Source organism: Podarcis filfolensis (genome assembly GCF_964270895.1).
Source record: "Podarcis filfolensis genome assembly, chromosome: 4".
NCBI lineage: Eukaryota > Metazoa > Chordata > Lepidosauria > Squamata > Lacertidae > Podarcis > Podarcis filfolensis.
In genome coordinates this window covers 87,792,028-87,809,216 of record NC_139607.1, presented here as the reverse complement: position 1 = coordinate 87,809,216, position 17,189 = coordinate 87,792,028, and the positions used below count along the sequence as shown (strand labels likewise).

The following is a 17,189-nucleotide window of genomic DNA, read 5'->3' as shown; positions in this document are numbered from 1 at the left end:
GGGTTTCCCCAGCCACTCTTTATCTTTAAACAAAGGGGAAAAGGGTGATGATGACTTGGTTTGAAGCTTCCATTATGTTAGTGAAATAGAGAAAAAGAAGGAAAATCTTAAATGTGGCACACATTAGCTATTTTAAAATGAATGTTCCTGTCATTCATATCCCTGTAACTCATGGATTATCTTTTCTTATATTGTGCTATATGTTTCCAGCAATTAACGGTTATGTTTTTGGAAACCTCCCTGGCCTGGAGATGTGCGCTGGTGAATTGGTGTCCTGGCATTTGTTTGGGATGGGGACCGAGATCGACGTTCACTCTGCACAGTTCTTCGGCCATACTTTGCTTAGCAGAGGCCACAGGATGGATGTCATCAGCCTCTTTCCAGCCACTTTTGTGACAGCAGAAATGATGGCAGAGAATGCTGGGAAGTGGCTTTTGACCTGTCAAGTCGATCATCACATACAAGGTATCTATGCACCATTCGAGAAAGGTCAATAGACGTTGCAGTTGGGCCAGAACAACTACTACTGCTAGTAATATTTTATATACAGTGGTACCTCGGATTAAGTACTTAATTCGTTCTTAACCTGAAACTGTTCTTAACCTGAAGCACCACTTTAGCTAATGGGGCCTCCTGCTGCTGCTGCGCCACTGTTCTCATTCTGAAGCAAAGTTCTTAACCCGAGGTAATATTTCTGGGTTAGCGAAGTCTGTAACTTGAAGCGTATGTAACCTGAAGCATATGTAACCCAAGGTACCACTGTATCAGCATCGGTGTGGATAGTGCTGTACAGAGCAGAGCGCAGGTCTTTGCCCCAAGGATCTTACAGATTCAACACCAAGGAAACAAAAAAGAAAAGAAAAGAAGCGGAACGAATAAACAGGGAACTGATATGCATTTGTTTCAGTTGTACTGTGTGCATAGGCTGAGGGTACAGGATGAATTGCAGTAGGACATGGGAACAAAATGAAATAAATGCACAAAAGGAGACATATCAGCAAAGGTTTCTAAGCAAAGAAGTTGATATTCTACACAGTGCATCAACCTTGAAATGATTCCAGGAATGTATTGTGTAAGCTGTAAAAAAAAAGCCATATAGCAATAACAGGCTCTGTTCCACTGATAATAATTGCTGCTTCTGGCGGCTGCCAACTGGGACTAATGTTTTCTGTTGTTTGCCTGTTTGTTGCAGGACTGTATAGGCTGCATCTAAATTTAAAAGTGCTCAAAATGCCAAGCAGTAATAACCAGGCAGCCACAGCAAGTCCTTCAAACAGCACAACATTTTTTAAAAAGTATTATGAACAGCCATAAATCCCCATATGGTTGGTACCCAGAGCCTGCAATCATCAGTCTGAGGCCTTTTGTGTTCCCATCCTTCACAAGACGTCCAGAGGGTGGCAATATGAGAATGGACCTTTTCTGCAGTGGCTCCCCGTTTGTGGAATGTTCTCGCCAGGGAGGCTGGCCTGGTGCCTTTGTTACATATCTTAAGGCACCAAGCAAAAACATTCCTGTTCTCCCAGGCCTTTGGCTAATTAAATGATCCATGGCTTTTTAAACTGGGGTGTGTGTGTGTAATTGGTTGGTTGGTTGGTTTGTTGCTGTATTATGTATTTTTATATATATACAGCAAACTCCACTGTAAGCCTCAGATGAAGGGCGGTATAGAAATTTAATAAAAACAAGCAAACAAATAAGTAAAAGCACAAATTAAACAGTAGAGGGAAACCACCAATAAAACCAACATTTAATCAACCTGACTTGGCACTCATACCGTGTTCTGATTCCCAGGAGGAGCCCATGGGGCAAGGCATTCCAGTCAGCAAGGCAGGTCCATTGTTGCAGCACCAAGGAGAGCTCCCAATGAGCCACTTGTCCAGACAAAAGATGGCAGTGAACTGATACTTTCTGAGCCTCTGTCTCCAGCCCATCTCTCCTAGACTTCACCCCGTTTTAAATAATTAGGTCGCATTCACACCATTTAAAGCACCCTTATGCCATTTTAACAGCCCTGGCTTGCCCCAAAGATTTACTGAAGCCTGTTAAGGGTGCTGATAGGTTTTTATAAGACCTCACACAGGGCTACTATTACCAGCTCCAGCGTCTTTTAAAGCCATCCAAGTTGACAGCCATCAGTATTTGCTGTGCCAGCAAATTCCGTAGTTTAACTATATGCTTTGTAAAGGCTTTTCTGGGTCCTGAATCTTCCAACATTCAACTTAATTGGATGCCCCTAAGCTCTAGCAATATGAGAGAAGGAGAAAAGCTTTCCCTATCCACTTTCTTCACACCACACATCATTCTAGACTCCTCCAACACGTCCTCTCTTACTCATATTTTCTCTAAACGAAAGGGGCCCGAATACTTTGACCTTTCATCAATAGGGGCGTTGCTCCATTGCAGCCTTGATCATTCTAGTTGACCCCTTTCTGAACCTTTTTGAGGTCAGGCCACCAGAGCTGTGCACAGTGTTCCAAATGCAGTCACACCGCAGATTTCTATAACTGTTATGTACTGAAGTTCTCACCCTGGCCCAGCAGGGGGATACTGTAGATAGCTTTCACTCAGGTCCACATATGCAAACAAGGAATTGAAAGTGACGTTCAGTGATTGGATAGTTACAGAAAGTTGTTACTGTTGCGTTGTAGTGGAGCTCTATATAAGCAGGCTGGCTGAACCGTTCAGTTCTGTTCCGGGTCTGTGAATAAACAAGAGCTGTTTGAAGAATCGCTGAGTTGTCTGATATGTTCAGCCACAACTTAACAATAACAGCATTATGATATTGGCAGTTCTCAGCTCCTTTCCTAATAATCCCTAGCATGGAATTTCCCCTTTTCACAATATTGTAACCTTTGCTCATAAGGGAAATTGTTCCATCTCCTTGACAATTTTGGCTCCGTTTGTTTGTTTGTTTGTTTGTTGTTTTTCTACCTCACCTTTGTCCCAACTTGTGATTCATGACATTCGTACTCTTTTGGCACGCTACTGTGCCCCCTGACAACCCAGTTTGGAAATTACAGCATTAGCATAATTATTGCATGGTGAAACCAGATCAAATTAAAGACTTCTTGTGTGTCCTTTCCTACACTGTAGCTGGTATGATGGGATTCTACAACATCAAGGCTTGCGGTCAAAACATTACCAGGCCTTCACAGAGTGGTCAGGAAAGAATATACTTCATTGCCGCTGAAAGAATTTTGTGGGATTATGGACCTGGTGGTTTTAATAAACTCACAGGCCAGCCTTTAAATGCTACTGGCAGGTATGTGTTGTGATATTATTTATTTCTTCTTTTCCCCTTTTAGCTGAAAGCTGACATTTTTACTGATGTTTTAGTTACTGTTATGTACTGAAGTTCTCACCTTGGGCCAGCAGGGGGAGATAGATAGTAGATACTGTAGATAGTTTTCACTCAGGTCCACATATGCAAATAAGGGATTGAAAGAGACGTTCAGTGATTGGATAGTTACAGAAAGTGGTTACTGTTGTGTTGTAGTGGAGCTCTATATAAGCGGGCTGGCTGAACCCTTCAGTTCAGTTCTGTTCTGGCCTGTGAATAAACAAGAGCTGTTTGAAGAATCGCTGTGTCATCTGATATGTTCACCCATAACTTTAACAGTTACCTTGTTGTAATTTTGTATGCTGTATGCCACCTTTTCCTAAATGAAATTGCAGTCTATAAATAGTTCAATAAATAGGTTACTGAGTTAACTTATGCAGATATATGCACCAGGTTTTTGCTGTTGTTTTTAAAGCCCATGTGGAATAGCAGATTGAGTGTTTGACTTAAATATTAGAAACCTAAGTTTGAAATCAGTGGGGTAGAATTCGATATTATTATTATTATTATTAAAAATTTGTATACTGCCCTATATCTGTAGATCTCAAGGCGGTTCACAACATAATTTATTACAATCTGAAAAACACAAAATACATAATAAAAATAAGAATGAAAACAAACCAATAAATGGGTGCAGTTGAAAAAAGAAGCCTTGAGACTCCTCCTTGTCTCTTCGCTGATAACTTGCAGAGAAATAAAATGATGTTGTTATATTCCGAACTGGAACTCGGCATTGTCACATGGTGCATTTAATTTCTCTGCACGTTACCTTAGGGGAGAAAATAAAGTGATGTAGGACTTCTGCTTTAGGTAGGAGTTCCATGTCTCTCATATCATCTTTATCTTTCTCTCCCCCTTGGGCTATTTAGCCTTTGGATAATGGCTACCTATCAGTCTAACCTTCCTCACAGGGTTGCCGTGAGACTAAAATGGCAGCTGTGAGCTCCCAGGAAGAAAGGTGGTTCTCCAAAAAAAACAAATTGATAAATCTATTTTGTGCATAACCTTACCTGTTTGCTTTAAACTGAGCATTTCAAATCTGTGGTCAGCTGTACAACCGGTATCAATACTTTGTTCTCTCACAGTGACTCAGCACCTTTCTTCATACGAGGAGACGACCGAATCGGAGGGCAATATTGGAAAGTTCATTATGTGTCCTACACCGATGGAAAATTTACTCGCAAAAAGAAGCAAACAGAAGGTGCCACTCATCTTGGCATACTAGGTACGCCTTGTGGTTTTGAGTCTTTTTTTTTTTTTTTTTTGGCACTGGTTTCAGTCTCGCTACAGTCTCTCACATTGGAAGTTGCAGCCAGGCACCCTGAGAAAAATTTCTCCCATCTGAGCAATGCCCCTAACCAAGGGGATGGGGGCAAGCAGGGAGACGTTTTGAAGCTCAGCGCCCCCTTCCCCAAACCAGCTCATTTCTCTTCCCTGCTCTCCCCCAGGCCCAGTTATCAAAGCTGAAGTCGGAGACACAATTTTGGTTACTTTTGCCAACAAAGCTGACAAGAACTACAGCATGATGCCTCATGGCGTAGCTTTCAGCAAATCGTCAGAAGGAGCCCCTTATGAAGATGGTAACTTTATTTATGTATATTGTTGTGAATTTGAGGCGGGGGTCATTCTGGATGATGCCCCGAGTTCCTTCCATTTCTTGGGATCCTGTACCTGTAAGGGGTAGAATGTATAAGAGCAAGCTTGACTAACCAGTCCCTTGGCCTAGGTAATGGCTTGGGGTTGACTAGTTAAGCACCACAACTGGCATAACCAACAAAGTTGCTCTGTGCCATAGAACAGAGCCTTCCCCAGCCCTCAACTAGCTGCTAGGTCAGAAAACAGTTGCCAGAGTGGTGTGTGACAGCTGAGCAGAAAAGGACTGGAGGCTGAAAGCTGCAGAGAGGAAAGGGTACTGCTCTGTTCTGGGTCCAAAGCTGTGACAAATGGAGGAGCAAAATCCTTTGGGGGTTTCCATGCTGTGAGCCTCCCTCATCCTTTGCTCAGGCTGTGCATATCTTAACATAAAATATTATATCCCAAAGACACTGCAGTCTCCATCCACCTTCCTTCCAAGGAAACCAGGTGAGAGCAGGAACCCCTAGAGTCCCTCACTGCTTGGAGATTAGAGTGGCATGAAACAATATTTATTTACACATTTTTACACTGCTTCTTCATGGAAAAAAGCATGCCTAAAGCAGTGTACAAATTTCTTAGGTAACACAGCTGCGTGAAGAACAGCCTAAGCAATCTATCAGTCAAAACAGAGGAAGAGAAAGATACCGGCTTGTCATCCAAAAAGGGGGAGGGGAGTCACATAGAAAAATTAGTCTGATCCAACTACAGTTATGCATTTAAATCCCATTGTTTTCTATGAGGATATTTACTTGAATGATCTTCTTTTATTATTTTGTGTGTGTTACCACGAGTTTCGTCTGGGAGGGTGCTTTTTCACCTCCTTTTATTTTTAGGGCACCAGAAGCCGGGGGCTTATGTTAAACCCGGCGAAACCTTTAAATACAAATGGAGAGTTCCTGAAAGTGTTGGCCCAACGGGCGATGATCCACCGTGTCTCACCTACCTGTATTATTCAGCAAATGATCCTGTCATGGACACCCAGTCTGGTCTTGTGGGGCCTCTAATAATCTGCAAGAAGAATACTTTGGAACCAGACGGAACACAGGTACTAATTCTGATCTGTCCATGCATTTTGAATGGCTGAGAGCGTTCGCTGAGCCCAAAGGGTAGCATGTTAAGCAAATCCAGATCTGAACTAAGTTATATTGATTGGGTCTACTTACAACATAAGAACGTATGATCAGAAAAATCATTTTCTAGTTCCACTTTGGGCCTCCAAGGGTCGCTAATCAAATGCCCCTTGGAAGCTCACAACAAGAAAATGAGATAACAAGGGAGTCTGCTGCCCCTATAGATCCTTCCACCTGAGGCAGTCGCCTCGCCTTGTCTCATGCATGGGTTGGCCCTGGGTTTAGACAAAATTCATGGAGGATGCTGAAGATTCTGTTTATACACTGAATGCTGCAGAAATGATTTGATATTGCAGTGGAGTCTTTATTTCTCACTTGTTGACATGAACCTGACTAGGTTGCATCCCAGACATAGAAACACAAATAGAAAGTTGCAAGGATCAACCACTCCCTTGCAAGGATTATAAGTTCCTATGTAAAATGCTTGTCAAACATAAAATAAAACTACTCTTGAACATGGTGCCTGGAAAGCAATGGTTTGGAGTATATAGATTTCTCCCTTTCTTTTTTATCCTTGGAGGTGCTATGGAATGGTTTATGATCAGAGTCCGAATTGGGAAAGAGACTTTTTATGACGTTTACCGTAGAAAAAGGTCTGAGAGACAGCATGAGCAAAATTTGGAAGGAAGATGACTTTGACGCTGAATAATTTAGATGAAGTGAAATCTGAACTTCTAAATCCTACTTGCCTTTCACATCTAAATTAAGAAAATTACAAGTGTTCAGACTGAACAATGACTGTTTCGAGTCCCATGAAGTTTTTGCTACCCAGGTTGCTGGAAGAAGATGCTGTAGTTGTCTTATTGTAGTCACAGCTACACAGGAACTGAACAGTAAAGACTGGTTACAATACTTATATTTATTTCAGAAGCTGTAATTAATTGTACATCTAAAACATTTCATCATTGGTTTATTGATTAATCATCTGTTTTTATAAAACCTTCCACAAATAATAATAAAAAAGAGATTTCTTTGTAGGGGTGGGGAACTGTGCTCCTCCAGATGTTGTTGACTGGGGCTGGAGGAAGGTTGAGTCCAACAACACCTTGGAGGGGGTCACAGAAATCCCTACCCTGCAGCATGGCCAATGGTCGGAGATAGTGCAGGTTTTGCCAACCAACATCTGGAGGGCTATGTGTTCTGCACCCGTAACAGGTGCTTTAGGAAACACTGCAGCTTAGAGGGACTGCACAAAGCTTCCAGGTTCAGTCTTTAGGATCTTCAGTTAGGCTGGGAAAGTCACCTCCCTGAAACCTTGGAAAAATGCTGCCAATCAATGTAGACACGTTTATTTCTAACCGAAACCTCTTGGACTAGTTTTATAATCCTGTCAAAGAGATTTTTTCTCCTTCAATTTGGTAATCCTTTTAATTCAGGATGCACAATTAGGAGCTGTTTTAAGAATGTCATTTTCTAGGTGGTTAAACCTGTGAAACAGCAGTTAGTCCAGGGACATGTTCTAGTTTTGTTTTTAATGAGGCAGTTCCCTCATTTCGAGAAGTGAGGTTACAGGGAACCAGGCAGAGGGTCTTCTTGGTAGTTGCACCCACCCTGTGGAACACCCACCCACCAAATGTCAAGGAAATAAACAACTATTTGACTTTTAGAAGACATCTGAAAGGCAGCCCTGTTAAGGGAAGCTTTTCATATTTAATACTGTATTGGGGAAACTCAGCCAGATGGGTGGGGTATAAATAATAAATTATTATTATTATTATTATTATTATTATTATTATTATTATTAACTTTTAAAACAGTTAGTCACCAAAGAAAGCAGCAAAACTCGCCGCAGAAATTCCCGGATGTTTTCTGCCTTCAGACGCCCCCATGTATAAGACATCCTCTATTTTGGGGGACTCCGATTTAAGAAAATGGGGGGGGGGAGAGATATATCCATGTATAAGATGCTTCTAAAATTTTGACATTATATTTTCGGGGGGAAACCTAGTCTTATATACGGGGAAATACGGTAAATATTAAATTGTTGTTGTTGTTGTTGTTGTTGTTGTAAACCAAAAGATCCAGATCTTAGAATCATGAGTGCATTCCAGGCTGAAAGGGCTATGCAAACTTTCTTTAATGTTGAGTGGGAGAGATTCCTGAAGCTATTGTAGAGTATTTTATAGCTCTGTATTTAATACTAGAGAAAGTTCAAAATTTAGCACTGGAATGTTATTTCATTGATGGAAGATTCTAGCGTAATGATTCTGATCTCCTGCTTAAAGAAAAAAGTGGAAATGTTTTTTCCCCCCTAACGCATATTTGTTTTTTGACTGCAGAAAGGAATAGACAAAGAATTCTACCTACTGTTTACAGTATTCGATGAGAACTTGAGTTTCTATCTTGACACAAACATCAATTCCTTCACTGGTGATCCATCCAAAGTTAATAAGGAAGATGAGGATTTCCAGGAATCCAACAGAATGCACGGTATGGTTAAAAAAAAAAAAATCACCATTGGGTATTGGTTTGTAGCAGAGGTATCCATTATGAAAGAGAAATGAGGGCAGAATTAGGTCCTGGGGGAAGAGCATAGGGCTTCTCCAAACAACCTGTTTATTGAGCTTCCGTTCTGATTTGCTTGCACAAAGCTTACACAGTACTTAGACTATGTCTGGCCTTTATTGAGGATTCATTATGATTTTTTTGTGGGAGATTAAACGACAATGAGCATCCAGCCTGATTTGCTTTTGTTTATATGCCTTTTCATAAGTCATTTCTTCATTCCACACTATTTGTTCATTCCAACGCACTTCCCCATGACTTTTCTAATTGGAGTCAGTTTCTTTTTTAAGTGGATTTGTTGCATTAGGGTGACAGAGCACTTTAATCAATTCTCCCGGTATTCACTTGAACCCCTCCCACAAAATACTGACCATGGCGGTGCCATTGAGGTACCATGTCTGTTGCTGAAATTTGCAGAATGAGCTGCAGTGTCTGACTGCCAACTTTCTTCAGATGTATTGCATCTTTATGAAATGCATACAAACTTTGTTGTTGTTGTTGTTGTTTAGTCGTGTCCGACTCTTCGTGACCCCATGGACCAGAGCACGCCAGGCACTCCTGTCTTCCACTGCCTCCCGCAGTTTGGTCAAACTCATGCTGGTAGCTTCAAGGACACTGTCCAACCACCTCGTCCTCTGTCGTCCCCTTCTCCTTGTGCCCTCCATCTTTCCAAAATCAGGGAGTCTTCTCTTCTCATGAGGTGGCCAAAGTATTGGAGCCTCAACTTCAAGATCTGCCCTTCCAGTGAGCACTCAGGGCTGATTTCCTTCAGAATGGATAGGTTTGATCTTCTTGCAGTCCATGGGACTCTCAAGAGTCTCCTCCAGCACCATAATTCAAAAGCATCAATTCTTCAGCGATCAGCCTTCTTTATGGTCCAGCTCTCATTTCCATACATCACTTCTGGGAAAACCATAGCTTTAACTATACGGACCTTTGTTGGCAAGGTGATGTCTCTGCTTTTTAAGATGCTGTCTAGGTTTGTTATTGCTTTTCTCCCAAGAAGCAGGCGTCTTTTAATTTCGTGACTGCTGTCACCATCTGCAGTGATCATGGAGGCCAAGAAAGTAAAATCTCTCACTGCCTCCATTTCTTCCCCTTCTGTTTGCCAGGAGGTGATGGGACCAGTGGCCATGATCTGAGTTTTTTTGATGTTAAGCTTCAGACCATATTTTGCGCTCTCCTCTTTTACCCTCATTAAGAGGTTCTTTACCATCAAAGTTGCGTTACCTGCATATCTGTGGTTGTTGATATTTCTTCTGGCAATCTTAATTCCAGCTTGGGATTCATCCAGTCCAGCCTTTTGCATGATGAATTCTGCATATAAGTTAAATAAGCAGGGAGACAATATGCAGCCTTGTCGTGGATCACTGCCTTGTTGCGGCAAAGTGGCTTGAATAACTCAGAGAAGCTATGAGCTATGCCATGCAGGGCCACCCAAGACGGACAGGACATAGTGGAGAGTTTTGACTAAACGTGATCCACCTGGAGCAGGAAGCGGCAAGCCACTCCAGTATCCCTGCCAAGAAAACTCCATGAACATACAAACTTAGCTTGAAGTCAAAGAAGTGTTAAATCAAGCTTACTTGCCTAGGACCAGCAAAAGGCACTTCTAGGGAAACTTTGCAAAAGTTTGGTATTTTTTTCAAGGAGGCCACAAAGGACTGACCTGCGTGTCAGGACAGCAAGCCAGGAAGAAATGTAAACCATTGTCTTCTGCGAACTTAATTGTAGGGTTGCGTTAAATGCTACATCGCAGTCTGGATGAAGACTCAAGCCGCTGCTGCCTATTAGTATCCTATCTGCAAGATCTGAATTATTTGGAGGACAAGTTCAGAGATGACTTGGTCCTCTTAATAATAAAGCAGGCAATCATTAATGAAGTTCTCTAGACAGCTTCTTTGCCTCCGGCAGATAGGTGCCGAGTTCACAGGACATGAACTAAACTAAATGAGTTCATTATACATTGAGTTTGTGAGCATTCCTGTGAACCAAAATGGCACATAAATGATCATGCATTACCCTAATGATGCACCCAGAGTTACTTACACATGTAAGTGAACTCATGTTTATTGTGCCCAGAGGATGTGGTGTCATCTTGAAAATGACAGCTTTATCTTTGATGTCAGTCATAGGTGGATTGAATCCACCCAGTAGCCCCACCGAGGGAACCAAAACCTAGAGCCCAATCACTGCTCTCCTCACAGAACCTCCCAAGATATGATCAGTTCTGGCAGAGGCGAGTGTTCATCCCTTGTCAGCCGGATCAACTATTCCTTAAGGCAGGGGAAGCCTTGCTGACCACTGGAACAGATCTTAATCTCCCTTTTCCCTGGTGAGCCAAATTTGACAGGTAGGCAGGGCACATTTCTTGCACATTTGTGTATAATGTGTAAGGTAAAGGTAAAAGGACCCCTGAACATTAGGTCCAGTCGTGGACGACTCTGGGGTTGCGGCACTCATCTCGCTTTATTGGCCGAGGGAGCCGGCGTACAGCTTCCGGGTCATGTGGCCAGCATGACTAAGCCACTTCTGGCAAACTAGAGCAGCGCACGGAAATGCCGTTTACCTTCCCGCCGAAACGGTACCTATTTATCTACTTGCAGTCTGACCTGCTTTCGAACTGCTAGGTTGGCAGGAGCAGGGACCGAGCAATGGGAGCTCACCCCGTCGGGGGGATTCGAACTGCCGACCTTCTGATCGGCAGGTCCTAGGCTCTGTGGTTTAACCCACAGCTCCACCCACGTCCCAGTATAATGTGTAGTTGAGCCCTAAAATCTGCCAGTAGTTGAGAACAGGCGAGCAGAGAGGCAAGGGTAACAAGCAGGTGAATATGAGCAAATTCAGTTGTGGGTTTGCAAAAGCACAGTAATCTGAGATCTTGTGTGTTTTTTCTTCTTTCAGCTGTCAATGGCTATCTGTTTGGGAACCTGCCCGGACTCACCATGTGCAAGGATGACAAGGTTTCTTGGCATAGTATTGGACTAGGCATGGAAACAGACATGCATGGTGTTCATTTCCAAGGGAACACCATTCACTTGGGTGGCACAACCAGGGATACCCTTGCCTTGTTCCCTCACACGTCGGCAACAGCCCTGATGCAGCCAGACCAAGTAGGTAGGTTTTTGGGAGTGGGACCTGAGCATCCTTTCTCCATGTGACTACAAAGCTGTCACCATGTGCGTTGATAAATCAAATCATTGTGATGCTCACTGGGTTATGAATGTTTAGAACACTGTAAATGTTGCTGTAGCATCCATACGCTCATTGAGCCTCTACTTGAAGTATCAGTGTAGCAACTGATTTATAAACTGCTTGAGCCAAAGGACATAGCATTGATGCAATGCAAGACACTGCTATGTTATAGTCAACGTTGCAATAATACTATTGTCAGTGCTGTGTTGTAAGGGAGTGCCTTCCTCATGTGTGCATCTCCATCCATCAAGTTATACAAGGGCAAAACACAGCTGAAAGAGGCCGCTGCAGAATCTGCAGCAACGTCTTCCTTCTGTATCCATATGTATAGGGAAAGGTAAAAAGGTAAAGGACCCCTGGACGGTTAAGTCCAGTCAAAGGCGACTATGGGGTTGCGGCGTTCATCTTGCTTTTCAGGCCGAGGGAACTGGCATTTGTCCACAGACAGCTTTCTGGGTCTTGTGGCCAGCATGACAAAACCGGCTATTGGTGCATGGAAGACCATGATGAGTGCCAGAGCACACGGAAATGCCGTTTACCTGTTTATCTACTCGCACTGGCGTGCTTTCAAACTGCTAGGTTGGCAGAAGCTGGAACAGAGCAACAGGAGCTCACGACCATCGAGCGGATTCGAACTGCTGACCTTCCGATCTGCAAGCCCAGGAGGCTCAGTGGTTTAGACCACAGCGCCACCTGTGTCCCCATCCATATGTATATATGTGTGTAAAGCATTTTTATACCCTCCTTTGGTCACATTCCGTGGGCAATTCGCAACGGGAGTAAAACATTTAAAATGTAAATGTACCACCAATTAGCTCAATCTGTTAGAGCATGGTGCTGATAACGTCATGGTCACAGGTTTGATCCACCTGCATATTCCTGCATTGCCGGGGGGGGTTGGGATAGATGACCCTCGGGTCCCGTCCAGCTTTACAGTTCTGTGATTCTGTGTGAAATAATCCAATCTTCCCCTACATACTCCTCCCTTGATCCTTCACTCTGCTGGTTCAAATCTTCTTGTCAAATCTTTGCTCACCTTCTCTATTCCCCACCTGCACCCTTTTACTTTTCTAGCTTTCTACAGTCACAGAAGGGACGTGGGTGGCACTGTGGGTTAAACCACAGAGCCTAGGACTTGCCAATCAAAAGGTTGGTGGTTCGAATCCCCGTGACGGGGTGAGCTCCCGTTGCTCGGTCCCTGATCCTGCCAACCTAGCAGTTCGAAAGCATGTCAAAGTGCAAGTAGATAAATAGGTACCGCTCTGGCGGGAAGGTAAATGGCATTTCCATGTGCTGCTCTGGTTTGCCAGAAGCGGCTTAGTCATGCTGGCCACATGACCTGGAAGCTGTATGCCGGCTCCCTCGGCCAATAAAGCAAGATGAGCGCCGCAACCCCAGAGTCGGCCACAACTGGACCTGATGGTCAGGGGTCCCTTTACCTTTACCTTTACAGTTGCATGCCTCCTGACAGCTGATGCTCTCCCACTTCCTTAAGACACATCTGTTCACCTTGGCTTCCCCTCCAGCTGAACAGCCTTCCCTTTTATTTCATTTCCCACACTAATATATATTGTCTCTTCGCTTTAGATTGTAGCCGGCAGGCAGAGGGGTGCTGTATTTCTGCTTTGGGTACAGTGATTTGAAGTGCAATAACACCAACAATCATCTCCTCGAGCAGCTAGCGTGGTGATAAATGTCACAATTTCCTTTCAGGGACTTTCCAGTTGGTTTGCAGGACGTTCGATCACTTTACAGGAGGGATGAAGGAGCTTTATGAAGTTAAGCCCTGTGGCAAAACACCTCACGATGGGAGGCACTATGGAACCATGAGAACATATTATATTGCTGCCGAAGAAATGGAGTGGGACTATGCCCCCGATAAGAACAGAGCAGAGCAGAGGGGGGAGGCAACGAGCAAAGAGGAAAGGTACAGACAAGGGGCAATTTTGATTTTGATAGGATAAACTGCTAAATTCTCTGGATCTAATTTGTGAACCACAGCCCAGCTGTCCTTTGAGATTCACAGTCCTCTGAATTTCGTGATACAGTTCTTCAACTCAACAATGTGTTTTTAAAAAATATATGAATGCATTATGTTAGGGGAAAGCATAGAAAAACACATATTTTAGTGAAGATAGCATGCAGAAATGTGTTACACCTGGGTAAATTGCTGGCAGATAGGTGTACATTGGTCAAAACTGCATATTTATTAAAATTAACTCACACTAAAATGCTAACAAGTATTCATAAGGATTTATTTTTCTAAAATAAAAAGAAAATAGCAAACAGATGTTGAAAGGTGGAGGTGGATTAAAATGTGGAAAAAAGATAACCCGAGAGAACCAAAATTCGCAGCATCGTCCTTTGTTTCCGGGTCACAGGTCATGGCTTCCTGGCAGATTTGAGCCTTTTGTCTTTAGAAATTAGGCACTTGCAGCCTGAGCTTATGTATATTTACTTAGAAGTATGCTCTGCTATTCAGTGGAGTTTAATTCCAAGTAGGTTTTGCAGAGAATTGCAACCCAAGGTACCTTTATCTTGAAGTAAACCCTATTGAACACAGTGGGACTTGCAGCTGAGGTAAATGTGCATAGGATTGCACTGTGCATCGCTTCAGCTATTTCCATTTCGGCCCTCTCACATCCTGAGGTAAACAAGGCCAATGAATTTAACTGTCCAGCTATTCAGAACACAGTTTGCCTTTTTAAGTGTCACCGTCCTTCTATCATTGCCTCAGTTTTTATTATTCTGCTTAAGAATGGTAAATATTTTGGGGGTCTTTTAAACTGTTTTCTCGCCTTGTAAAATGTTTTCAAGTTACGGACATGTCTTTGTGAGCCAAGGTGAAGGCCTCATTGGTTCAAAATACAAGAAGGCTGTTTATAGAGAATACAAAAGTGGAGATTTCGTGGAGCACAAAAGGAGGGGCACAAAGGAGCGGCATCTGCAAATTCTAGGTGAGAAATTTGGTGTTACATAATTCATTTGAAACTCTTGAAAGCACCTTGCAAATATTAAGCATTGGTGTTTGGTTCAGCTTGTGAGGAAAAGGCAAGGACGCAGCATGGGATGAAAGCTACTGCCTTTCAAAGGTGCCATCTGAATGCATCCACTCTGCAAGAGGTTTTTTTTTTTAACCGCAGTCAAAGAGAGGCTAATCAAGCTTCTCACCAGGAGATGGAGCTACATCATTAGAGTTCCCCTGAACTGTCCCAATTATTGGTCTGAGTTAAGGTTGGAAAAAATGTGTGTGCAGGCTTCTTCTTTTTTTCAGTTCAATGATTTATTTAAAAATATTTCATTAGTAATAAGTTGAGTGACTTCACTTCAGCAGCAGAATAAATAAGATGCTTTGTGCAGCCTTCGTTTAAAGCAAGGATGGGAAACTTGTGGCCCTTCTGGTGCATAGATGTCAACTTTTCCCTTTTCTTGCAAGGAATCCTATTCGGAATAAGGGAATTTCCCTTTAAAAAAGGGAAACGTTGACAGCTATGTTCTGGTGTTGATTACAGGGCCGGCCCAACCATGAGGAAGACTGAGGCAGCTGTCTCAGGTGGCAGAAGCCCATGGGGCAGCGCCCGCCATCTTACCCATAGGCGCTAGAGGTGCGGGGAACCAAGGTGCCGGGCTCTCAGGGGTGCCAGGCCGAGAGTCCCAGGCCCAAGAGTTGAGCCCGCCCATTGGCTGGAGCGCTGCAGCAGGCTCTTCTGCTTCGGGCGGCTCTGCACCGCGAGTTTGGGGGTGACCAAGCCAGCAAGACGCTGAGGTGGCCAGCCAGATCTGCCCTCCTGCACGCCTGGGACTGGGCAATCGGGGGGGGGGCGCCAGGTGGATCTTTGCATCCCGGCGCCGCATATGCTTAAGCCCTGTCCACATGGGTACCGCACCTGCCTCTGCTGTTGCCACAGGAGAAGCAGCAGTGGTGGCTTCCGGGGAGATCTTGTGAGACCTTGTGGAACTCACCAGAAGCTGCTGCTGCCACACAACTCCAGCAAGCAAGGCTGTAGTGGCAGTGGGTGGGGGATGACATCTTCCTGTTTTACCTCAGGTGGCAAAATGGGACAGGCCACCATCCTTCCTCTCTCCATTTGGCCATACTGGCCGGGACTAGGGGGAGCTGGAAGTTCAACAGCATCTGGAGGGCCACAGGTTCCTTCAATGGCTGCTAGAGAAAATATGAACAACCTTCTAGCACATTCTTTGTTGAAAACTAAATGGCACTGAACACAGTGGGATTTACTTCCAAGTTGGCATGCCTACATTTGCATTGCTACTCAATCAATCTTTTTTTCTCTCCAATCAAGTAACAGGCCTGGTTATTATCCATTTCCAATCTTGTCTAGTGTTAGAATGAGAAGATGTTTTAATGTTCTTATAAACTGCTCCCAGTCACCAGCTAGACTGGTGACTGGGAGCGGCCGCTGAGACAATATAACACCAGTCTTGAAAGACCTACACTGGCTCCCAGTACGTTTCTGAGCACAGTTCAAAGTGTTGGTACAGACCTTTAAAGCCCTAAACATCCTCGGCCCAGTATACCTGAAGGAGTGTCTCCACCCCCATCGTTCTACCCGGACACTGAGGTCCAGCGCCGAGGGCCTTCTGGCGGTTCCCTTGCTACAAGAAGCCAAGTTACAGGGAACCAGGCAGAGGGCTTTCTCGGTAGTGGCACCCGCCCTGTGGAACGCCCTCCCACCAGATGTCAAAGAGAAAAATAACTACCAAATTTTTAGAAGACATCTGAAGGCAGCCCTGTTTAGGGAAGCTTTTAATGTTTAATAGGTTCTTTTATTTTAGTGTTCTGTTGGAAGCCGCCCAGAGTGGCTAGGGAAACCCAGCCAGATGGGCGGGGTATAAATAATAAATTGTTGTTGTTGTTGTTGTTGTTGTTGTTGTTGTTGTTGTTGTTGTTGTTGTTGTTATTCACAAGCAACCTCAAAGTATTTACATAAAACATAAGCAAACCATATAATTACAAATAACAGAATGAAAATAAGAAAAGAGTAAAATAAGAACCAGCAACAGTGCCGATAACGTTAATAATAAAACCACAAAATCAGTGCTATAAAGCAAGACAGATTCAAAAATAGTCTAACCATAGACATCGAAAGCTAGAGAGAAAAAACAAATACATTTCCACTGAGCGGTGAACGCCCAACAATAACATGGAACAGGATTTCTCAAACTTGGGTCTCCAGCTGTGTTTGGACTACAATTCCCATTATCCCCCAGCTTGCAGAACCAGTCCAAAAACAGCTGCAGGCCCAAGTCTGGGAAACCCTGATGTGGAAGATTATGGTGCTCAGCATTATGTGTGTGTGTGTTTTGTGTTTTCAATACTTATATTTTAACTTTGCATGCCTCTCCGTTACTTTTTGGCT

General features: G+C 43.6%; 1 protein-coding gene across 3 annotated transcripts in view; it reads left to right on the top strand.

Moving 5' to 3' along the window:
* The window catches only part of HEPHL1 (hephaestin like 1), a 36,992-nt gene that overhangs the window by 11,364 nt on the left and 8,439 nt on the right, over positions 1–17,189 (top strand). For 2 of the 3 annotated variants that reach the window (XM_083609584.1, XM_083609582.1), the window contains 9 exons: positions 211–465; positions 3,097–3,265; positions 4,429–4,568; positions 4,792–4,923; positions 5,812–6,023; positions 8,388–8,538; positions 11,518–11,730; positions 13,522–13,735; positions 14,626–14,765. In XM_083609584.1, the coding sequence (XP_083465710.1) occupies positions 211–465; positions 3,097–3,265; positions 4,429–4,568; positions 4,792–4,923; positions 5,812–6,023; positions 8,388–8,538; positions 11,518–11,730; positions 13,522–13,735; positions 14,626–14,765 (1,626 nt within the window). The remainder of the gene's footprint in view (positions 1–210; positions 466–3,096; positions 3,266–4,428; positions 4,569–4,791; positions 4,924–5,811; positions 6,024–8,387; positions 8,539–11,517; positions 11,731–13,521; positions 13,736–14,625; positions 14,766–17,189) is intronic. The other variant, XM_083609583.1, reaches the window with a different exon arrangement.